This window comes from Biomphalaria glabrata, chromosome 15, assembly GCF_947242115.1.
Source record: "Biomphalaria glabrata chromosome 15, xgBioGlab47.1, whole genome shotgun sequence".
Taxonomy (NCBI): Eukaryota; Metazoa; Mollusca; class Gastropoda; family Planorbidae; genus Biomphalaria; species Biomphalaria glabrata.
Window position 1 is genome coordinate 12,072,454 of NC_074725.1, and position 23,657 is coordinate 12,096,110.

At 35.0% G+C, this 23,657-nt stretch overlaps 2 protein-coding genes across 4 annotated transcripts; one reads left to right on the forward strand and one right to left on the reverse strand.

The window, feature by feature from the left end:
• Window positions 1-1,101: 1,101 nt before the first annotated feature.
• LOC106063489 (chymotrypsinogen B-like) lies at window positions 1,102-4,685 on the reverse strand. Of its 2 annotated transcripts, none has more exons than XM_013221887.2 (2): window positions 4,616-4,685; window positions 1,102-2,068 (listed from the first exon to the last, which is right to left on the reverse strand). In XM_013221887.2, exons 1-2 carry the CDS (start codon window positions 4,640-4,642, stop codon window positions 1,142-1,144), a joined length of 954 nt encoding a protein of 317 aa, XP_013077341.1. In that variant the 5' UTR covers window positions 4,643-4,685; the 3' UTR covers window positions 1,102-1,141. The 2 variants fall into 2 exon arrangements, with proteins under 2 accessions (XP_013077341.1, XP_055867692.1); XM_056011717.1 differs by having other exon boundaries at window positions 4,586-4,664.
• Window positions 4,686-7,738: 3,053 nt separating this feature from the next.
• LOC106063474 (uncharacterized) lies at window positions 7,739-21,508 on the forward strand. Of its 2 annotated transcripts, none has more exons than XM_056013029.1 (9): window positions 7,739-7,818; window positions 12,589-12,887; window positions 13,059-13,167; window positions 13,722-14,715; window positions 15,305-15,364; window positions 16,189-16,345; window positions 17,186-17,295; window positions 19,619-19,722; window positions 20,965-21,508. In XM_056013029.1, exons 2-9 carry the CDS (start codon window positions 12,646-12,648, stop codon window positions 21,076-21,078), a joined length of 1,890 nt encoding a protein of 629 aa, XP_055869004.1. In that variant the 5' UTR covers window positions 7,739-7,818; window positions 12,589-12,645; the 3' UTR covers window positions 21,079-21,508. The 2 variants fall into 2 exon arrangements, with proteins under 2 accessions (XP_055869004.1, XP_013077304.2); XM_013221850.2 differs by lacking the exon at window positions 7,739-7,818 and adding an exon at window positions 7,827-7,964.
• Window positions 21,509-23,657: the final 2,149 nt, after the last annotated feature.

Below are 23,657 nucleotides of genomic sequence, written 5' to 3' on the forward strand. Positions count from 1 at the left end.
GGGCTTCCCTCTTCTCAATACAAATGAGTGTGTGGTGTAGATGTGGCCAATCCATACTTCCACGTTGTGTCACACATTGACTGTGGGTCTCAGTTTTCCATCGATACCTCTACTCACCGTATGTGTGATAGAGCGAAAGAAAAAAAAAGAAAAAAAAGGGGAGGGGGGGATCTAGTAAATATAGAATACTAGAAAAATGTGCTCATATAGAGCAGACCAGTTGTTGTTGTGCTCATATAGAGCAGACCAGTTGTTGTTGTGCTCATATAGAGCAGACCAGTTGTTGTTGTGCTCATATAGAGCAGACCAGTTGTTGTTGTGCTCATATAGAGCAGACCAGTTGTTGTTGTGCTCATATAGAGCAGACCAGTTGTTGTTGTGCTCATATAGAGCAGACCAGTTGTTGTTTCTTCTCTTTACTTCTTTTTGACAGGCCATCAGAGAAATGTTTCAAGCTTTAAGGATTTAGGATTTGGTCAACTTTTCAAATAATGGGTATAGTGTGATAAACTAGGGAATGGGTATAGTGTGATAAACTAGGGAATGGGTATATTGTGATAAACTAGGGAATGGGTATATTGTGATAAACTAGGGAATGGGTATATTGTGATAAACTAGGGAATGGGTATATTGTGATAAACTAGGGAATGGGTATATTGTGATAAACTAGGGAATGGGTATATTGTGATAAACTAGGGAATGGGTATATTGTGATAAACTAGGGAATGGGTATATTGTGATAAACTAGGGAATGGGTATATTGTGATAAACTAGGGAATGGGTATATTGTGATAAACTAGGGAATGGGTATATTGTGATAAACTAGGGAATGGGTATATTGTGATAAACTAGGGAATGGGTATATTGTGATAAACTAGGGAATGGGTATATTGTGATAAACTAGGGAATGGGTATATTGTGATAAACTAGGGAATGGGTATATTGTGATAAACTAGGGAATGGGTATATTGTGATAAACTAGGGAATAATAAATATAGCCTGTGGGAAATGTTAGTATTATTGTTAGTATTAAAAATAACTTTTTAGTTTATATTTTAAAAAAGCAACAAAATTTTAATCTAAAAAAAAACACATAAAGTCGATGGTTGAAAAATTACAATTTTACATTATCGAAAAATCGCTACGAATTTTTTTCAATGACATAATAAATCCAATCTGCATATTCAAAAACTCTGGTATATTTGGCTGGGAAGTACGGTGTCACGCAGTCTCCGAGGTTGTTCAGTGAACTGAAAAGTCCAGCTAGGCGGTATGTACCATTCACTTCACAAACCAGTGGTATCCCGTCATCTCCGTAGCAAAGCGTAGCTGCGTCATAGTTCGTGCAGATGTTCCTCCGATCAGTGTTTCGTGATAACAGGCTCCTGGAGTAGGAACAAGCTTCTTGCGGCAGAATGGTTACAGCACTGTAGCGAAGAAATTCACCCTTCATAAAACTGTCAGGCTCAGTCATTCCGAAGCTGGTGACGAAGCATTTAGCAGCAGAGTCGAAGTTCGTCTCCATTGTTGGGAAGCAGATGGGTCTTGCATAGTCATTGAACTTCACCTCTTCTTGCAGTCTTACCAGGGCGATGTTGTTCTCGGCAGTCCAGGGGTTGTAGTCTTCGTGCTCGAATCTCTTGCTGATTTTAACTTCTTGTTCGTATGAAGTTAAGCTGTTCACATTCCATATACCTATGCTAATTTGATCTGTGTTCAAGCTGCAGCTGGCTATAGTGAGAACCCAGCGACTCAGGATCAAGATACCGTTGCATAAGTCCTTCTTTTTCCTCAACAGCGTGACGTGCCACGGGAATGATTTAACCGGTGCAATCCTCGCTTCTAGTCCATAGATGGTGGTAGACGGATCCACCACCATCCGCCCACATAAAGAGGAGTTGAACTTACTAGCGAGTCTCCAGTTTCTGACAAAGTGACGAGGCTTCTGATAAGATTTAAAAATAAATCTACTATACCTCCTCTCGTATTCGTAAATAGAAAGAGATGGGTTAATATCAAATGTGCAGTTATCTCCATTGACAACGAGGATCATCCACAGGAAGGTCATCTAGAAATAGAGAAATAATAATTACTAGTTTTGTATAGAAGTATTAAAATTGTATTTCTTACAAACGAAAACGGTGGGGAATACAACCTTCACATGGCCGGCCTTGGGCATAGGCGAACCACGCATCTGCCTAATGCCTCCGATTGGTGAGGGCCTCGCACACACAAAAAAATTCGAAACCTGTATCAAATCTCAAATATAGCAGTGCTCTACGTCTGCTAACCTAGCTCTAAGTCTGTACGTCTGCTAGCACAAGGTCTCTACGTCTGCTAACCTAGCTCTCTCTACTATGACTCAAGGTTTATTGACAAATATTTTAATCTTTGTTAGACTACTTATATTACATAGTTAGAAGACCCTTGTTTTTTTTGTTTTCTTTTTTTGTTTTTTTTATGACGTAATTTTATTTTTTCCGACGTGTACTTTTATATTTATAATTCATTTGGGGGGGGGGGCACTAAACTCACTTTGCCTTAGGCCTCCAATTGCATAAGGGCAGCCCCCCCCCCCTTCAGCACGTATTTTCAGAGTGCATAGCCAATCTGACAAATCTGTTTCATAAACTTGATAAAGACTTTTTTTTTTACAAAGCTTATATCTGTCTCAATGCCTGGGTGTAATTCTGTACACATTTTGTTTTATTATTTCACAAAGTTATTCATTGTCGATGACAACATATGAATCAATCGAAAAAATGGACCAATTATTTTATCAATTAGTCGTAATTAATTTTTTTTTTTAATTTAGCAGAGGCAGATTTGAAGATATTACATCCTGGCTCGAGCTTCCCTCAGGAAAACTGGGGAGGACAGAGGGCAGGGTTCGAACCCGGGACCATCGTGACCAACTAACGAAAGTAAATAGCGCAGTCAAATAGGCATATACTATGGTATGGTTAGTTCAGGGTATGGTTACCAGTCAACTTGTAAGACCTCTAATGCATATGATTCAAAATGTCAGTAAAACTATTAGCCTAGATCATAATTTCTCAGAGAAAGCGATTTTCTCATTCATTCATCATTCCTAGAAACGTAGATGGCTGTCTGGTCTTGAGCCGTGTGGTTTGCTCTCTGGATTGTAGCCCCGGTGATCCCGGGTTCGAACCCTGCCCGCAGCCATCTCCCAATGTCCTGCGGGTGGGTTTGGGCTAAATGTTGTTGACAGACGTTGGCTTGTAGCACTACACTGCTAGTAGGCCACTACAACCACACCACTGTAGGTGTAATATATCTGTACTAATAAAACCTGAACAACTTGAATGATTTCTTTTGTGGATAAAACTAAATAGAACTTTTAGTATAATATATACAAAATCAAGTTAATATGAGATAAAAAAAAATGTAGTTAACTTTAGTAATATTTTTTTTTAACAAAGTCTTACTCACTACAATAAAAAAAAAATTCAGTCTCAGGTTCTGGAGTCGTCTCTCCTGATGACGACACTGCCACCTATCTTGTATCTTTCACAATGAATCGCTAAACCCGTCCCTTCGTCACCATAAAAACACGCGCGCACACACCCCATAACACTAAAATGTAGAATATTCATATTTGAAGGAAGAACATATGGAAAAAGAATAAGTTTTTGTTGTTTTGTAAGTTCCTGGTTTATATGAATGATGTCACTTTTCTGTCTCAGTAGGCCTGTGTCTCAAAAACATGAACATTGGTGTGACTGACTGGCACTGTCTACATTACGTACATTTTTCTTTTATTCCCCTATTTTTTTATTTTAATAATTATACTTTTTTATCGGAGGTTATAAAGGGTTTTAATGTTGTCATCTTTATAAATAAAAGTCTATATTTTAATATTTTTCTCATAGACATCTAATCGAGAAATCTATGATAGATTTTCATTTACTATATTTTCAGTTCCTTAAGTTTTTAACCTAATATCACTATTAGTTAAGGCTCTTGTCACATGCTTTTAAAGATATAGAACTTAAATCGTTAACATATTTAGTGTACTGTAAGATTGCAAGTATTCATTAAATTGGGCACCCCAATTTGTAAAGCCGGCCCTGAGTGGAGAATGTTCGCTTTTTACTTACTGTTATCCCAGTCCTGACCCGCTAATGAATTAAATAATAGGGATAATATATAGGTCTATTCATATATGGGCTATTGTTGAATTGTGACTAGATTCTAGAAATCTAGATCTACTCTTATTTATCTTATGTCTTATATAGATCTAATACCGACGTTACTTCAAAAAGAAGATGATCAAGTCCTACGCGTCATACATCTAATCTTGCATGTTAACCAATGACTTAAATTCTGTCAAGTCATTGGTTTTTCTGGCTAGCTCAGGCAACATCCCATGCTCTAATATTAATAGCATTAGGGAAGAAGGAGCATTTGAACAAAATTTGTCCTAGCATACTAACATATTAATATGGAAAGAGGAATGTGCCTTAATCTTAGATCTACGTGTTTGTTTGAATTGCTTCTTTGGTATTGAAAATAATTTGTCAATTTAAAATTTAACAAGAAATGTAAAAAAAAAAATGTAGACCTATCATATAAGTTACAAACATCGTCGTACCAGTGACAATAACAATGAGATAATCATGGTTCTAAAAATTCCCGCTTTCTTCGGCGTGTAAAATGCAACTTGTTATTTTGATTTGAATGTAGTGCTATATGGTGCATTGAGTTTTCCCCAACGCGTTGTAGATTAATTATGGCCAACCCTGACGCGCAATAGGTCTCTCGTTTCCTTTCTTTATGTCACAGCTGTCGTGAGGTCGTCTGCATATGAGAAAATGATTTCATTGAAGCTTTCGTTCGTCTCCCTCAGGGGCGGACTGGTTATATGGGCATTTGGGCAAAGGCCCGGTGAACCGGTACCAATTGAGCCGAACAGACTGAATTTGAATAACACTAAAGCCTATAAAATATTTCTCGTATAAACGGGTTACTGAAGCGATGTGTTTGGGTCTAGCTTCACGTAATTAAATCGACATCTAACAGACATTAGATTTGTCTGTGATGAATGTGGAAAAATGTGTAGCTAGATCTGTGTAGGCTTGTGAAATAATCTTCGGACTTGAAGATAAAGGCCTACATTTCTAATGCCTCTATTAGTTTATAAAATTCGTGTTATTGTGAATGAATGAATTCATAACTGAACCATGTAGGCTACAACTGTAGGCCTAGAATTACATACAATATTTATTCAAAATACATATAAAAGCCTAGAACAAATTTGTACAAGCGCTCCTTCTTCCCTAGTGCCATTAGAGGATGGAATAGGGTTGTCTGAATCTGAATGGAAAACCAAAGACTTTGCAGAGTTTAATCATTTAATAACATGCATGACTAGATTGACACACAAAATGCGTAGGGCGTAATTATCTTCGTTTTTTTAAAGTAATGTCTGTAATATATAAGATAAGAAGATACTGACGTTTTATTTTTTATCCACTGTGCCAAGCCTTTCATCTCCATGTTTGTGTTTGCTTATTCGTCCCTGTGCGTTTATAGAAAGCCTGAAATAGATCTGCACAACTTGATAAGCGTAAAGTGATATATTTTTACAAAGCTTATAGCAAATCACTCTGTCTGTCTGTCTGTCTGTCCGTCTGTCTGGTAAAAAGGTTGCACACGTTATTTCTCCCACGTCCAATTTCGAATCAAGTTGAACTTTTTCACAATTATTTCTTGTACTTGACAAAACAAGAATCAATATAAAAAATAAGCAAATAGTAAATTAACTATTGGTAATTATATATTTTGTTTGGTAGAATTATAGAATGCTATACATGTGTTTGTGTGTGTGTGTGTGTGTACAATTTAATCTTTATTACATTATAACCCTTCATTCTTTCGGAAGACGTGTATTGTAACCTAAAATAGTTTTTTCCTGAAGTGACAGGAAAAGCTGTAAACATTCTATCCTTGCCAGCAAAGGGGTCAGCTCCCCCAGAGAGGGTTCGGGCACTATTTCCGGTATTTAAAATTTTAAAAATGCATATTCTGGGGTATCTGCAGTGCATTATCATGCTATTAGCTCAAATTAGCTCAAAAACCTAATCTGCTATTCTTAAATTAAAATTAAATTATGGCTTTTATATAGCGCTACTTTCATGCTTATAGCATGCTCAGAGCGCTTTGGTCCTATCTCAGTTGTGGCCCAGTGGGGGGAGGGGGTATCTAGGAGAAGGTTTTTCCGTGCTGCCTTCAGGCGCTCAGTAAACACAAATCTGCCCGAGTTGGGTGTCGAACCTCAAGCCCTCTTCATAGGTAGCCAAGCCTTGCACACTTAATCTCTCGACCACGCTTCCTTACTTACTTAGGACTTAGATCCTCCCGTGCCGTTCGGCGCATTCGGCAGCAAGCTGTCTTCACAAAAATCTGTCACTGGCGATGTCTGAAGCCTCTTCCCACCTGTTGTCCACTGCTCTGAGGTCCTCCATGAAAGTGTGGCGCCAAGTTATACTAGGATTTCCCTGTTTCCACTTTCCTCTTAATGGCCTTCATGTCATTGCAACTCTTGGTATACGTAATTCATTTTGTCATAGAACATGTCCTGCAAACCTCAGAAAATACGTCTCTCTGTCACAACCTCACTAAGTGTTCGACTCCCAGTTCGGCATAGGATTTCTTTTATTGAGACCCTATCTCTATAACCGACATCTAAAATCCGTCTCAGCCATCTTTGTTGAGCCACATTTAGTCTTTTTTTCAATTCCGGCAGATGACTTCCATGCTTTTCACTGCACTTTATTGTGAATGAATGAATCCATAACTGAACTAACAGCCTAGAGCAAATTTATACAAGCGCTTTTTCTTCCCTAGTGCCATTAGTGTGTAACCTCTCTTGGCTATGCTCTTGGAATTTGGTGACTGTAGTTTGCTTTAGATTGTGTATATCGAAAAGGGAAGTTTTAACGTCGAAACCATTTGTTTGGGGAGGGGGTTTTAAACTAAAAAATCTCTTCATTTATTTTTTTAAACAAACTCAAAAACCTCTTAACTACGCTCACAGAATTTGATTACCGTAGTTTGCTTGAGAATAAAATATTGAAGAGGGGGGGGGGGTTCAACCTCAAAACTATCTGTAGGGGGATTTTAAACTCAAAACCATATCTGAATTGTTTTTAAAACTTAAAGCCCTCTGGAGGAGGGGAGTTTAAACTCAAAACCCACTTTAGCTACGCTCATAAAATTTTGAGTGTGTAGCTTGCTTTTTTTTTATATTGAAGAGGTGGTCTTTGCTTCAAACTCCGCTAAAAGGGGGTTTAAACATAAACCCCTCTTTGTTACGCTCATAGAACCTGGTGACTGATATATGCTTTAGTCTTATATTGAAGAGGGGATTTTATCGACATCTGGGGTTTTGAAATCGAAATCCCCCTTGGGTATAATATGCTCTTGGAATTTGGGAATTTTCGTCTGCATTATTTTTTGTTTTATATAAGAGGGGGGTTTATCAGCAAAGTGGATTTTAAACACAAAACCCCGATTGGCTGCGCTGTGATGGTTTAATATTAAAATCTCACCTAAAATAAACAAAATCAAAGCGAAAAATCATGTTTGGGAGGGGGGAGTTGAGCCCATAAGAACCCCCCCTCCCTGGCCACGCCCATGAGATCAAGATCTATATAAATGGCTATAGGCAAGTTTATGAATAAATATAGATCTATATAGGCAAGTCAATATAAATTTTGTTTTTCTTGTTTAAAATCAATGAGAGTGACAAAATTATCTTGCAAATTAAAGATCCAAACAACTTGCTTCACTACCGTAAGTAGATCTAAGTGGCGTAAGGTAATCTACGTTAAAGAGCATCATAAATTCTAAAATCTAACGTCTAAAGAGCAAAACTGATCACAGTAGTCGTAGAATCTAGGTCTATAATATCAATCGCAGGTCTAGATTCTATTTCTACGGTATACAATACTAGATTCTAGACTCTAATGAACTCTAATGTCTCTATTACTCCGTCAGTTGTGCTGTGTGTGACTCACTGTTAATGTCACTGTTTCACTGTTATTCACTGACATTCAGTCAGTTATTCAGTTATTGATGACACTGACTCTGACAGTAGTGACAGTAGACCGTACTCGTAGCCGACGTAGCCTACTCGTAGACTAACTCTAGATCTAGTAATAGAGTTAACTTGACTTTAGAGTGTAGGACTTAAAGCCAAGGGAAACTCTGATGGTATTGAATGTATTAATCTATTATTAATTATTCTTTTTTATTTAATTTGCAATAATAACTTAGTAATTGATGTTTTTCAGGTGTATGTAATTTTAATGCATCCAAAATGATCAGATTTTCACAGAGTTTATAGATCTATCATCTATGTGATGTCACACTAACCTATCAATTAAATCTATTGACTTATTGTATAACGTAAGTCGTAAGACCATACAGTAAAGTTTACATTCTCGTAAAAGAAATATATCTTCGTCTATGCAGTTAGATCTAGATCTTGTAAGCAAAGAAAAAAATGTGTGTTGAAAGTAGATTTACATGCATGACTAACCACAGCAGTGTGTATTTTCTCACCTGACCACTCAAAACACACACAAACACTATTGCTTGCCCGGCTTGGTTGTCTTGTCATAACTAGCCTTACACTAACCAGTTTGTTAGAATCAGTCAGACACATGATCTTTTTACTTTTTAGGACAGGGAGGGGCTTAGATGAAAATGTTACTTTTTTTTATTGAGTTGGTTACCTTTTATGCTTTTAGAGCTCTCTCTATATATATATAACTGTACCATAGCTCTGGACTAGACCGTCACTAAGCCCAACAGCTACTGTAAGAATGAAGCGATATGATTGGTTAAATGTAGTTTTTCTTTCAGTATTGTTGAGGGAAGTGAAGTTTGACTGAGCTAAAAACGAAATCTCAAAGAACCCCGTTTTTTTTTTTAGATGTCAAGAATTTACTGACTAATTTATTAAATATAAATGTTTCAAAGCATATAAATACAAAATGGTGAAATGTTTACTATTACAACTTTTTACGCAGAATTTAAATATGTCAATAGCTCAAATTTGAAAAACCATCAGAGTTTCCCTTTAAGAGTAGTCTCAGTAGTATCTAGTCTAGATCTAATGAATCTAGTCTATATTATAATATAGATCTAATACTTAATATAGTCAATATAGTCATATTTATAGTATATATATATATTAGTCTATTAGTATATATATATTAAAATTTGACTTAATCGATTGTCAATAGTTAGTTCATTTGGTCGTTAGTGAGTGTCACTGTCAGACTGAGACTGAGTGAGTGTCACCACTAGAATCCAGATCTATTGACTAGATAATAGATCTAGATCTAAAACTTAAATTGATCAATAATTATAAAGTTAAAGTACTAGATTTGATCTAGAGTAGAATTATTAGTTCTAGAGATCTTTTCTTGTCTAGTAGTGTATATTCTATAATTAATATAGATCTCTAGAATCTAGAGATTAAGGAATTTAAGGTAGGACAGGCAGGGCCGGGGGTAATATATAAAGATCTAAGTATTCTAAGTATTAAGTCTTCATTCAAGATCAAGACTCCTAGTCTTAGACTAATCTAGAGTCTAGAGCAGTGTTTCTCAAACTTTTTTGTCTGCCGGCACACTAAAAAAACTACAAAAATTTCGCGGCACACCACGAAGGACAATAGTTGTTTTATAATAAAAAGAAAAAAAGATTTTGACCTGTTTTTAAGTATCACATTTAATGTGAAGGGTGTGCCTGTTTTTGAGAGCAAATGCGATCTACTCGAGGCTCCAAAGTCGACAAACAAACTCGCATTTCATCGTCTATTGTAAGAAGTCTTTCTCTTTTCATAGACTTGATTTCAGTCAGTGCTGATAATCCAAACTCACAAAACCATGAAGATTCAAATGGAAGAATTATTTTGATTGCTTTTTAAACTGATTGCAGGATATAACATATGTTGATTGAAATCCAAAACACATCCAGGCTTTTCTCGGAAAAACTTGACTTAAGAACTGCATCGTTTTTTTAAATCAATGAGCTGCTCTTCTTCTTCAGTTGTAAGATTTGTAGCTTTATTGTTTCCAATGGATAGCTGACCCATTCATACTCATTACTTCCAACTGTTGGAAAGTAATGCTTCAATACTGACTGCAAGTGTGTCAAAGTGTGCAAAGTGTGAGGGTGATTTCATTACTTGAAGCAAAGTAGGAGAAGCGAAGACTCATCTTACTTTGCCACAAAGATAATTTTTTCACCAAATGACTTTCAGTTTTGAGGATGCAGTGATGATGGTTTTCGATGGTCCTTGAAGACTTAAATTCAATGAATTTAATTTAGCAAATAAATCAGAGAGAGATATCACCTTAACCCACCAGATCTCGTCATTAATAGAAAATCCAAAGTCTTTTTTTTTTTTCAGCTCAGACCTGAGTTGGACGACACGCTTTAACACTTTTCCCCTGGAGAGCCAACGAACGTTGGTATGATAAGGAGACTGAATTCACAAAGCTCTGAGAAAAGTTGTGATACAAGTGGTCGAAATTTGATGAAGTTTACAACTTCAATCACTTGATCCAGAACAGACATCAAATCTTTTGGCAAAGATTTGAAGGCAAGAGCTTCTCTGTGGATTATGCATTGAACAACTAATACATTTGGATTTTCTTGAAGCACAAGAGTGACGAATCCCTTTCTATTTCCCTGCATGGAAGGACAGCCATCGGTGCAAACGCTGACACAGTTTTTCCACTGTAGTTTGAATAGCAAAATGTTTTCGTTCACCACTTTGAAAATATCTTCGTCTTTGGTCGTAGTCTTTACAAAATAAGAATTCATTGACACATTTTTCATCCTTTATGAACCGAATAAAAGCTAGCAGTTGGGCTTTACCGCTAACGTTAGTAGATTCATCAACTTGAAGAGACCACAGCAGAGACACTTCATCATCAGTCACGTCTAAGTAATCGCAGATTTGATCTAGTAAATCTGATGATAAGTCTTCAATTCTGAGTGAGATAGTATCATTTGACAAAGGAACTTTTTTAACTTTTTCGGCGGCATCGGGTCCAAGGATAGTTTCAACAACTATTACTAAAGCTGGTGCAATGACTGATTCAGCCTCTGTGTGTGCTTTTTTGGGGTTTTGCTAATAACTGAGAAACCTTATACTTGCAATCATTCCCTTTTCTGGCAGCTTTAGGTAGTTCGTAAGTTTTTAGCTTGTTTATTTTGTTAAGCCCTGATGTTTTCAAAGTATTCCTTGGGTTGCGTTTTTACAGCTGGATGTTTTGTTTCCAAGTGTCTCTTCAATTTGCTTGGAACAAGCGCCTCATTCGACAGAGCATTGCAGATGAGACAGAATGGCTATGGAGATTCTTCAGGTCCCGAAGATATGAAACCATATCCGATGTATCTTCTTTGTACCTTCGTTCGGTTCCTTGCTTTTCATTTAACGCTTTCACAGTTTCATTCTTGCTAACGTATTTCTCCATGGATAAAAATGAATAATGCTTAGTGATAACTTGTTATTATTAGCATACACCTAAAAATTTACATGAAACACATCGCTTATTGTTATCGTTACCAATTCAATAACTGCTGTGCATCCGCTAAGGCGGCCTACATTTTAGTCATTATAATAATATATGTATGGTGGACAATTCCATAACCTGAATAGCTAAAACCCCTTTGCGTCACTATGGAGCGACCCACTATTATTACTGGTCGTTGCAAGTGGGGATGTCATCGCAACGTAAAATAAAAATTTAATAGTAGACAGACCTGTGTAACACTGCACGGGTGGCGTTCTGAAAAATCTCGCGGCACACCAGCAAATCTTTGGCGGCACACTAGTGTGCCGCGGCACACAGTTTGAGAAACACTGGTCTAGAGTAAGTGTAAGACTAGATCTAGATCTAGATTAATCTAGATTGTCTCTTAAATAGATCTATCTGTACTATAATAAATATATTTTATATATACATCTAGATCTAGTCTATTTTTTAGATACTATAGTTACTATACACTTGCTACAACTTGTAGAGGTATTCTAGATATTATGAATTTTTGTATTATGATAACTATGCACTAGTCTAGATCTATAATTCTAGAGTCTTCAATATTTAATCAATCTATTTTGAGGATGCTTCTTTTTTAATTACTTATTATTAGATATACATACTAGGCCAGTGTTTCTCTAACCTGTAAAAATAAAAAAAATATTAAACTTGTTACATTTTTTAAAAATTATATGTACATTTATGAGAATTTATTTAACTATTATTGGTGAAACCTGTGCTCTAAAAATGAACCAACCCAGAATAATTAACTTTTGAATTAAGCATAATTGACTATAGACTTCAATGAAATAAAAAAAGAAAAAGATATATTATATTATATCATTTACACTGAGAGCAGTGCCCTGTTACTGATATTGATTTACTGTTCTTTTTTCACCATTTAAAAAAAAAAAGCATCTTTACACTTTAGAATTATTTTAGAAATTTCAGAATCTTGTGCTCTTAAATTTTGGTTAAAATATATATCCTGTTGACCCAGATATATCGTTGACCCTGAAAAAACTTGAAGTTCAAATGAACTGTGAGCCTGTCAGATATGGCAATTGAGGTGGGTGCTGAATTCAATACATATGAAGACCTGACCAATGCCATTAAAGCTTATGAGGCAGCAAATTTTGTTAATCTTATCATTCGAGACACACGGAGAGTTGAATCAGCAGCAAAAAGAAATCAACGCAAGTGTTATAATGCAGCTATTAAATATAGTGATATCTCTTATTGCTGCACATATGGTGGGAAAAAATATGTCTCACATTCAACTGGGAAACGTATTCACAAGTAAGTCAGCTAACATTTAGTAAATAGTATTCATTACATGAATTTATACAAATTTATATTTTAGAGTTATTTTTGTTTAACCCAATTACTGTAATTTAAAAAAAAAGAAACAGTAGTCCCCCTACATTTTTCTCACACGTTATAAATGTATTTTTGTATGACTTTCAACAGAACAATCAAACAGTCATGTCCTTTCTCTTTGAAAGTACGTGCAACAGTCGACGGCCAGAGATTGTTTGTAAGAGAAATGAGTTCTCTTCACAATCATGAAATATCTGAGGTAGGCTTGAATTTGAATGTTGCATTATCTTATGTTCTAACTTAAACATAGACGGATCGAAAACTGTCTTTGTTGAAGCTATAGATAGGTCTGTAACGTGAATCATTTAGTAAATTGTCACATATCTTTTCTAAACATTTTAGTAGATTTCTCATTCTGTTGTATGAAAAACTTTTTATCATTTTATCATACTGGCCTCTGTGTGTAGTCAATGATATAGTCAAGCATATTTACAGAAAACATTCAGCTCTGCTTTGCAATTATAAAATATGAATCCTAATCATTAAGGCTGACATGGTAACAAAATGGAACCACTATTTATACTGCCCAAGACAGCAACTTTATATCTGTCTGGACTGTGGCCAGACTTCAATAAATTTTACTCATGCAAGAATTAATCCTAATTCTGGAAAGACATAAGCATATTTATTCAGAGTAATCAAGAATTAATCATATATTCTGGAAAGACATTAACATATTTATTCAGAGTAATCAGTATAGTTTTTTATATCTCGCTCTGTGTATGCATTAATATTGCTTTGTTTTATTAACAGGCTGAGTTTAGACTTCATCCAAAGCAGAGAAAGCTGGACATTGATTCCCAAGAAGAAATTGCCAATTTGCTGAGTATGGAACCGGATAAAAAACTTCTGAGAGACAGACTCATGCAGATCACCGGAAAAGTTATTTTGATGAAAGATATTCACAATATTAAGACCAGACTAGTGAATCAAAAACAGAAATCTCCAGCAGACAAAATTTCTTTAATCAGTAAAGAAGACACACTTGCAAATAACAGTACGATAGAGCTGGGTGAGGCTGATATTCAGCAATCCAGTGGCGTCCAGCACCAAGTTCACTCTTTATGTGATGTCCACCTGCCACTGCAAAACAGTTCACATCTGACCATTGGTGACCAGCATGATGTCATCGATCAGCAAAACCAAAATGACTCACCAGCAGAGCGGCTTTGCTATATTGAAACCCAGTCCTACCAACAGTCTAGTGATTCCTACTCAGTTAATATTCAACAGTACCCAACTGGTTCTGTGTATGAGCTAACGCCACATCCCTATACAGTAAGCATCCCTGTTATGCAGGGAAATAATATCCTGCCAAGTATTGAGGAAATAAATGCACATGACATTACATCCACAAATACATTTCAGCACTGGACTGCTGTTGAAGAAATTGGCAGAACCACCCTGCATGCAGGGAACTATCAAACTATATCCACACTCACTTTCAGCGAACATCAGAATGACTTACTTTCCAATGAACCACAAACTCTGCCATCCATCACAGTAAAATTCCCTTCCTCAGACTCTTCCAGCAGCCCCTCAACCAACCAGCCTGCTTATCATGAATATGCGCAGGGCCCTCAGACTCAGAAACTGAAAAAACACAGGCGGAGGGAGCAATCGAATAACAATGAAAAGAAGAAAAAGAAAAAATCTGCTGTGCAGACGGATAAAGACAACCTTGTTAAAAAGTATTTCCAGCAAGCCACTGTCAACTTGTTCTTCAACAAACGCCTAAAGACACCTGGTGAGTTAAACTATACATAGTTGTTCTGCGTCTTGCATGACATCAGACTGTAAATGCAATAGAGGTTTTTTTTTTATATATCAATAAAAGAAAAAAAAGACACCTATTGGGTACTTCATAGACATCCATCCATCTTAAGCAATGAAATAGAAACTTAAGGATTCATCATTTTGAAAACTAATTACTGACTTTTGAAATGGAAAAGAACAGCTATTGAGTTTAACATTGTTATGTAATTTTTGTCAATAATTCCTGATTATTTGTGTGTGTGTGCAGCCACAATCTTATGTTGTATAGGTATGTTGTTGTTTACAAGGAGTGTTGTATAATATAGCTTGTTTACATTAAAGTGTTAATGTCATTACATTTGTTTCTTTTTTTTTTTATTTAATTAGAGAAAAGAGGTTCATTCAAATTTTTTCTACCTAAAGTTTGTGTTTTGAAATACATTTTTAATAACTTGTTTGTCAATGTTTTTATGTCATAATGTTTACTTTGCTATCCCTTAAAATGTGTAGTTTATGTTGTGATTTTTTTATTCACATTTAACACACTTTTGGTCTACTTATTTTTGTTCATCCTTAAATAGGAAACAGATTTCAGAAATCTTTGAGGCAAGAAACGCAAGGGGGAGCACCCAAAATGTCTGGTAAGTGTTTAGTTTATCAAAACTCTAATAAGAAACATGATATGTAAAAACAATAGTTTATTTATGAAAGACACATCAAAAGAAAAGGCTACATACCATTATAATGATTCTTCTTACATTTTTTTTAATAAACAGATCTGTTTAGTTTTTATTGTCCACAAACATGGCCATATGTGTCATTGCGCCATAGAGACATTTTGTCTCTATTAGACCTACATTTATTAAAAGTAAAGTATAGTTCCCCTTTCAGACCTTGAGATCTATGTGGCTGATGATGTAAAGATCACCTGTTTCTGTGGCCCACTGTTAACAAGGGTATCATGTGGCCAGCACAACAATCAACCGCCTTTACTTTTCCCCAACTAATGTCAGGTACCCATTAGAACTCGGTGGATTTAGAAGTGCCCTAAAGATCCCAAAAGTAAAAATCCCATTCTTCACCATTTTTCAAACCTGGGACTCCGATTTGGAAGCCAACGGCTTTAGCACTCAGCCATCGACTCTCCTCTACATTTATTAGTAACATTTTATTTATATGTTCTTTGATTTTGTTGGGTTTATTTTTTATCTTTTCCTAGTGACCTTAATATTCCTATATCTGGGCCGGTCACCCATTCTGAACTTGGTAATCACAGCAACTTAAGAACCTAAAATTCCAGATTTAAAAAAGAGTGTCAACTGAAATACGTAATTAAGCATCCAAGCACTTAACCACTTGGCTATGTCATCCATCAGTCTTTTATTTTATATTTTACTTTTTTCTTTTTTTTTTGATATATCACAAAGTAAATAGCATGAATACATTTGTTGGTGTTTTGTTCTAGAATCCCAGTACCATGAAATGTTGAAACCCTTGTCTTGGCTTTTTGGTAAATGGCAGTCGGAGGCAGGGAAAGGAGAATATCCAACTATTTCAGACTTTACTTATGGAGAGGAGGCAGAGTTTACTCCCATTGGGATGAAACCCATGATAGAGTACAAGTAAGTAGGACTGTGCTGGAGTGAAGGGTTATATTACCTAGTCTTTTCTTGTGATCTAGTATATTCACTGCTATGGTTGATATATTTGTGTATCAATTTCTCAGCATTTAGCTTTTTATTGATTCTTTAATTGTTTGTGAATAATAAATGCAGTTTGCTAATATGAAATATATACTCTATGACTGGATTAATGGTTAACATTTTTTTATATCAAACTTTATCTTTGATAGAATCATCTTAAGGCCAAATTAATTTTTCCAAGATTAAAGAGCTAAATTTCTTATGCATATATGAGATGGAGGCTAAAGATTTTATGCATGATTAGACCAATATCATTTTTAAAATTTCATATGCATTCATCATTTTATAATGTGAAGTTTTTTTTCTCTAGTATTTTTATTGTGCAGATTAAATTTATGCAACATTTACTATTTCTGCAAATATTTTTTTCAGTATCTGTTAATGTACTTGTTTCTAACATATTTCCAGTTAAGTAAAAAGTAAAGTTCCCTTTTCAGTCAGACCTTGACCTTGGTAGGTGATGTTTCTGTGGCCCATGGTTAACAAGGGTGTCATGTGGTCAGCACAACAACACCAACCACCTTTGCTTTTCCCCAAATAATGTCAGGTACTCATTAGAGCTGGGTGGACTCAGATGCGCCCTTAAGATCCCAAAATTAAAAATCCCAGTCTTCACTAGGATTTGAATCCAGGACACCTGGTTCAAAAGCCAAGTGCTTTACCGCTCAGCCACTGCACCTCCTTCCAGTTAAGTAGGCCTTTTAAGTTATGATTAAATTATTTGTTTGTTTTTTTTTATAATTATTTACGTCTTCACAGATTTTATTCCTGGAAGCCAGAGAACAAAATGCAGCTACACAGAGAAACTGGTTTCATCAGGATTAAACCAGAGACCAACCACATTGCCTTCATGGCTGCTCATAATCTAGGTAAGAAGAGTTTGTCGTCAATAATAATTTCATTTCATTAGTAAAGTTTCTTTCAACACCTACTGTGTCCATGGGAAGGTGATGTGGAAGCATACCAACATTTTTTTTTAATTCTCTTCATTTAAATAAGAAACTTTTCAAATGTTTTTATCTTGGTAATTTCAAGGAAGTAAAGAAAAGGAAACTTTCTCCTGTAAACTTGAGATTTAATGTTTGAAAAGACTGTTAAATGCATGCTTGTGTTGTTATTATTTTTTGTTTATAAATACTGTAAAGATAATTTTTTATTATTAAATGTAAAAAAAAACAACAAAGAAATGATCCTCGATTTTCATATGGAAAAGAAGGAAAATAATATTGCTTTTGTAGCTGGAGAGACTGTTGAAATAGTGCAAACTTTTAAATACCTTGGTACTATCTTAGACAATAAATTAAATTTTACTGCAAATACTAGTTTTTTCAGCAAAAAAAAGGGCAGCAAAGATTACGATTGCTTAGAAAAATGTCCTCGTTTAAAGTTAGTAACAAAAAAATTTTGGCTATGTTTTATCACGCTCACATCTGTAATATTTTAAGTTTCAATATCACTGCCTGGTATGGCGATCCGAACATACAAAATAAAAATAAATTTCATAGAATCCTAAATGCTGCTGGTAAAGCCATTTGCACAATAAAAATAAAAAAAAAATAGGCAGCTGTTTGAGACAAACATTCATAAAAAAGCTAAAAATATTCTAGAAATAAAAAATCACCCTTTGGGTCAGGATTTAGTGATTTTATCATCACAAAAGAGATACAAGATACCTATCGCAAAGACAAACAGACACAAAAACTCTTTTGTTCATCTGCCAATCAAATCATTAAATAGCAACTATCTGATATAAACTTTTCGCATGTAAATTACGAGTGAGTCTGGTGTAAATGTATATTTTGGTTTTCTATAGTTATAATGTTTTGTTTGGTGTAATGCACAAATTTCCTTATGGATAATAAAGATTATTATTATTATTAATCCTCTTTTGTTAGACTAATTCATTTGATATCATAAATATACGAATATTAATATTATTAACTCCAATATATGGTGGAATATAATATTCAAGAATGACTCATTAAAAGTCACACATATTAGGTTACTTTTGTCTGTACCAAAGAATTGTGGTTTTAATGTTAACCCACTGACACTTGTGTTTCTGTTGTTTTTAATTCTTTCTGATCTTTGTTTGTCTTATCTGTTTGTAGTTTTTGAAGTTCTTAGTGTTGAGGAAGTTCTTGAAACAGATTACTCTTGTTGTTTGGAGCTTTTCCTTGTATTTGATTTTTGTTTTGCTTCTTTACATAAATGTTTACTCTTGTAACAGTAAAACAAAAGTGTTAGATTATGGAAATAATTTCATTACATACAGTATGTCTCACTGTGAAGGACATTCATTACATGCAGTATGTCTCACTGTGAAGGACATTCATTACATACAGTATGTCTCACTGTGAAGGACATTCATTACATACAATATGTCTCACTGTGAAGGACATTCATTACATACAGTATGTCTCACTGTGAAGGACATTCATTACATACAGTATGTCTCACTGTGAAGGACATTCATTACATGCAGTATGTCTCATTCTATTAAGTTTTCTTGTTGTCAGGTTCTTTTCATTGCTTGGCTCGCTAGGGGTTTACTTACAATTAAAATACTAAATATACTTTAATTTCAACATCCATGAATAACAATAATACTCTCCATGAAATAATAATAACTTAAATATTTAATAAAGCACACAATAAATATTAATACACAACCACTAGTCCAAGAAGCAACCGTCCAACCTTCCTGGACCGGAAACGAGACGTCACTGACTAATACACTCTCGCACATTCAAAGAAGACTAAATCATTCAGTTCATAACACATGCAAGACTATTCACATTCATAACCTGGGAGTACATAAACAAAATATCAAAGTGACATATTCACTCTGGCCATACTGCCCCCTGACACATTATTACATGCATTATGTCTCACTGATAAGCCAACATTCTATTCTTTTCTTGTTAACACAGTCTAACTGCATCCTTTCAGTCCACCAGGGGTTATATTTCCAGTTGAGAGCTACATTGAGAAGCAGGCCTTCTGCCGTTCATAAGGACATGACCTGTACATACTTTTCATTTCAATTTTATTATTTCTTTGTGTCAAATAGTTTTGTGTATATTTGTGTTCCTACTATGGTCAGAGTGCTAGGCAATGTATTTTGTTTTACAGTAGTTTTTTGGATGTCTTTATTTTTGCAACACTCAGTTTCACTGCTTCATTGTACAGGTGTAGTAGAGATTCAGGAAGGAGAAGTTCAAGGTCAAGAGCTGACTGTACAGACCACTAGTTTAGGGAGAACATCTTTCAACAAACCTCCAGAAGTCAAGTCTGTAAGTTGGAAATTATCTTGCAAGAAAAAAAAATTAAAATATGCCTTAGGGACTAATAGACCATTAAAGGGTATTGGAGTTGTAGTCTCAAACCTGATGTTTATTTTCAAGATTTTTTCCGGGGGAGGGGGTGCAAGTTGCAGCCTATGGCTTATTGTCATAGCTTCAACTTTCTTGTTATGGAAAATATTAACTACAGAGAATATTAAAGAAAACCGGAGACCCCCACCCTTCCTTCTGTTGAAAATAATCTGGCATTACCTCTGTACCTGGCACCTGCGACCTGTTCACTAACAATTACAATTGCTATGTTGTAAGATTGTTGTTGTGATATTTAGTGCACTGTAAATGGTTATCATGCACAGTGCTAAGAATCTTTCATCAGTCATTGTTGACTGCAAACAGATTTTGATTTGTAGTTTTCTGAAAGATCATTCAATGCTACACACAGTGGCAAGTAAACTTAGCACAATCAGAATTGCCGGAAAGAAATCACAATGTTTCAACATGTCAGCAGTGTTTCTGCAATCTGTGATTGTGGTCAAACCAGTTCATTGTCTCTTTCTTGGCAAAAAAAAAAAAACAACATCCATCACATTCTAGACCTTAGCCTGCAGGGGCCCATAATGGTGGGTTATTTTTTCTCTTGGGATTTCCAGATCAGTTTTACAAAGAAATTGAGGATTTTTTTGCATTTTAAAATTTAAGTAGCAACACTAATTGACATCTATTGCTATTCATTAATCAATTTTGAAAATAAAGTAATTTTTTTTTAATTAGATTTTGACCTGGTGAAAAGCAACTATTTATGCTATTTATATATCTATGAGGTTGTACTCTTAAGATTTAAGCTCAATATATTGTATTACTTTAAACTATTATTGCCCATATTAACAAAATGTTGATCTGCTTATAACATTTTAAAAGTTGACCAGTTCAATGTTAGATATTTTTCTCTTTAACAATATTGATCCCTAGGTGGTAGGGTTAGGTAGAATTCTGTTTATAGAAATTAGTAAACCATAATAATAATAATAAGGCTTGTCTTTGAGTCCGAAGATTAGTGAGGAACCATAAACTTATAATAATAATAATACTAAATGGGAATTCTTACTGAACATGTTTATATGAGTTCTCAAGAAGTCTCACATATTTGTAGTGTTATAAACTGTCAATGCTGTTCATTACTTATGTCAGTGTTATATTGACTTGTTCATTTAATCTGTCAATGTTCATGATCAGGTGAGGAGAACTTTAAAGAGAACTGGCAATGAACTGGAACAAGTGATGTCTATGGAAACCAACAAGACTGCTATGACTCAACATCTGAAGATAACATTTAAAAAAGTGAATTGATACTCAGCAAAGTCTATGTTGTGTTTCTCCTGTGGCATACAACAATCCTCCAATGATTCTACCATTTATGTAATTCAACTGTTGTTTCATTGTCTGTTTATAAGATGTGAAACATTTTTTTCTCTTATTGGATGCAATATACCTAAAACAAAATGTGATTTCAGGAATATAATATTGCTAGATCATTGGCATGAACACACATGAGGTACATTGTTGAAGATTGTTTTCTTCATGACTATACTAATGATAGCGCATGGGATCTAGACATGAGGAACATTGCTAACAAAAAAATGTTTTCAATTATAGACAAAGAAAGCCAAATTTCCTTGAATGTAAATAAGTTAGTGCACATGAATGCAAAGTAAAATGTGATCATTATATGAACTCTTATTTCATTATGACCATTCAATTAAATAATATTTCTACTATATCTTACATTGTTTAGCTCATTTTTACCAGACATTTTTGAGGTTTTTGTACTTTAAAGTTGCTTTTTTTTTTTTTTTCAAGAAAAAAAAGCATGTGGGAAGATTTAGTATTCCTGCAAAGTAAATTAGGTTTATCTTCTAGAAATAGAATATATCATTCTAGCCAAAATATTACTTTCAGGAAAGTAAATGTAGATAATTTGTACTTGCTCTAAGGCTCCCCCTATTTTTTTTAAAGCTACTTCTAACTTCAGAATTATAAAATTACAAAACCAAATAGTCAAAATTAATTTTATTGTCATCCAATTAATAAAGCTGCTACTAAAAATGGTTAATTCCTGCTGCCTTAATGAATAATGAACTGTAAATAAAACTGAGAGACTGTAAGACAGATCCTCAAATGATCACATTTCAGCATAGTACTTAAGTATGGGTTGAGAGACTCTGTAAGGCAGATCCTCAAATGATCACATTTCAGCATAGTACTTATTAAGTATATAAGGACTCATTGAAAGTGAAAAAAAAAAAAGAGATTAATCGGAAAAAATTTTGCTCCTAAGAATTTTTACAGAATAAAATTCGTTAACATGTTTAGACATACTACAAGAGGTAAATGCTGACAACTATAAGGTTATTTTAGTTTGAATTGTCAATATCATTTACTGCCAGTCCCCTTTGTGTGTCAGAAAAATGAACACAGGAAAATCCAACAAAATAATCTCATTATTATGGACATCTGACATACACAAAAATCGCAAGCAAGATCAAGGCTTTTCAAAAAGTCTAAGTAAGAGGCATCTTTCAGTACTTTTACTGGGTTCAATACAGGTAGGCCTACTTAGAAACACTATGACTTCGACTACTGCAGATCGATAATCCAATACTGTTAAGCGAGTAATTCTTGTATGTATGTATACATATTTCTATATAAATTTTATTTCGAAAACGACTTTAACGATTGCCACTTGAAAATATAGACAAACATATTTTGTAACCATAATACTAAGGTTATGGACTCATTCCTTACTTCTGGCGTTGTAGGCTACCATATAATTCTAACACGCACTTGTCGGGACTTCACTAAAGAAATCAAATTTCGACCCAAACTGGATCGTCACTCTATCTTCGAAGAATTTCAATCTGCATTCAGGAAGTTCCGAAGCACAGACACAGCAGTGGTCAAAGTACTAAATAACCTAGACCGCAAATCAATCTTTTCCATGCTGGACATGTCCGCATCCTTTAACATGCTAGAATTTAAGATCATGATGGCCATATATTCTCTGCCACTTTTGGTTTAGCAGGAATCGATCTAAAGTGGCCCTATCCTAACATGACAGAACGCAACCAAAGTGTCGTGGTTAACTGGCAGTAACACACTTACTTTTGATGTACGGAGTACCCCAAGGATCTGTTCTAGGCCCAGTACTGTTCACTATGTGTACACACACACACTCAGCGGTGTCATACAGCCAACCGGCATTTCATACTACTTTGCCGATGACTCACTGTTGTATGCAGGGGGGGGGGCTGGCTATATGGACATTCGGGCAAAAGTCCGGTGGGGTGGTACCCAATCGTGCTGGTAGGGCCAGTGAACGGGCCGCATGGACGCCACTAAGACTCGTATCAAATTGTACAAGATTTTATAATATCCTTTTATTAGAGGAGCACCCAGAGCGTCGTGATTTACAGACTCAAGCTAGGGCTACTAATCTAATGCATTTTCCGAAATAATGTAGGCTAATTGCCTATATCCGTATACAGTTCTTTTCATAGGCTTCATCCCTTATAGGGCCTAGCGATTAACAAGCAGCATAAGATATAAAGTTCACGTTGGTGTGAATATATTCGGATGAATCTATAAAGGGACCAATCACAACTCTCCAGTCCAGATGGAATGTTCAGTTACATACTAATTGTTATTGGTATTATTGAGTCATAATTAATTAATTTAAGTAATTTTATTTATTATACATTAATAAATTAATGGATTTGTACATTTAATTCCATATGCCCGAGAAAATAGCTAGGAGTGAAACCGAATCCGAGGAGAACGTGCAGACGATGCGATAGTTGCTGTTATAGATACAGAATTATAAAGATGTAAAATTTATTGACAGGGGCGTATCTTGTAATTATGCCGTCTTA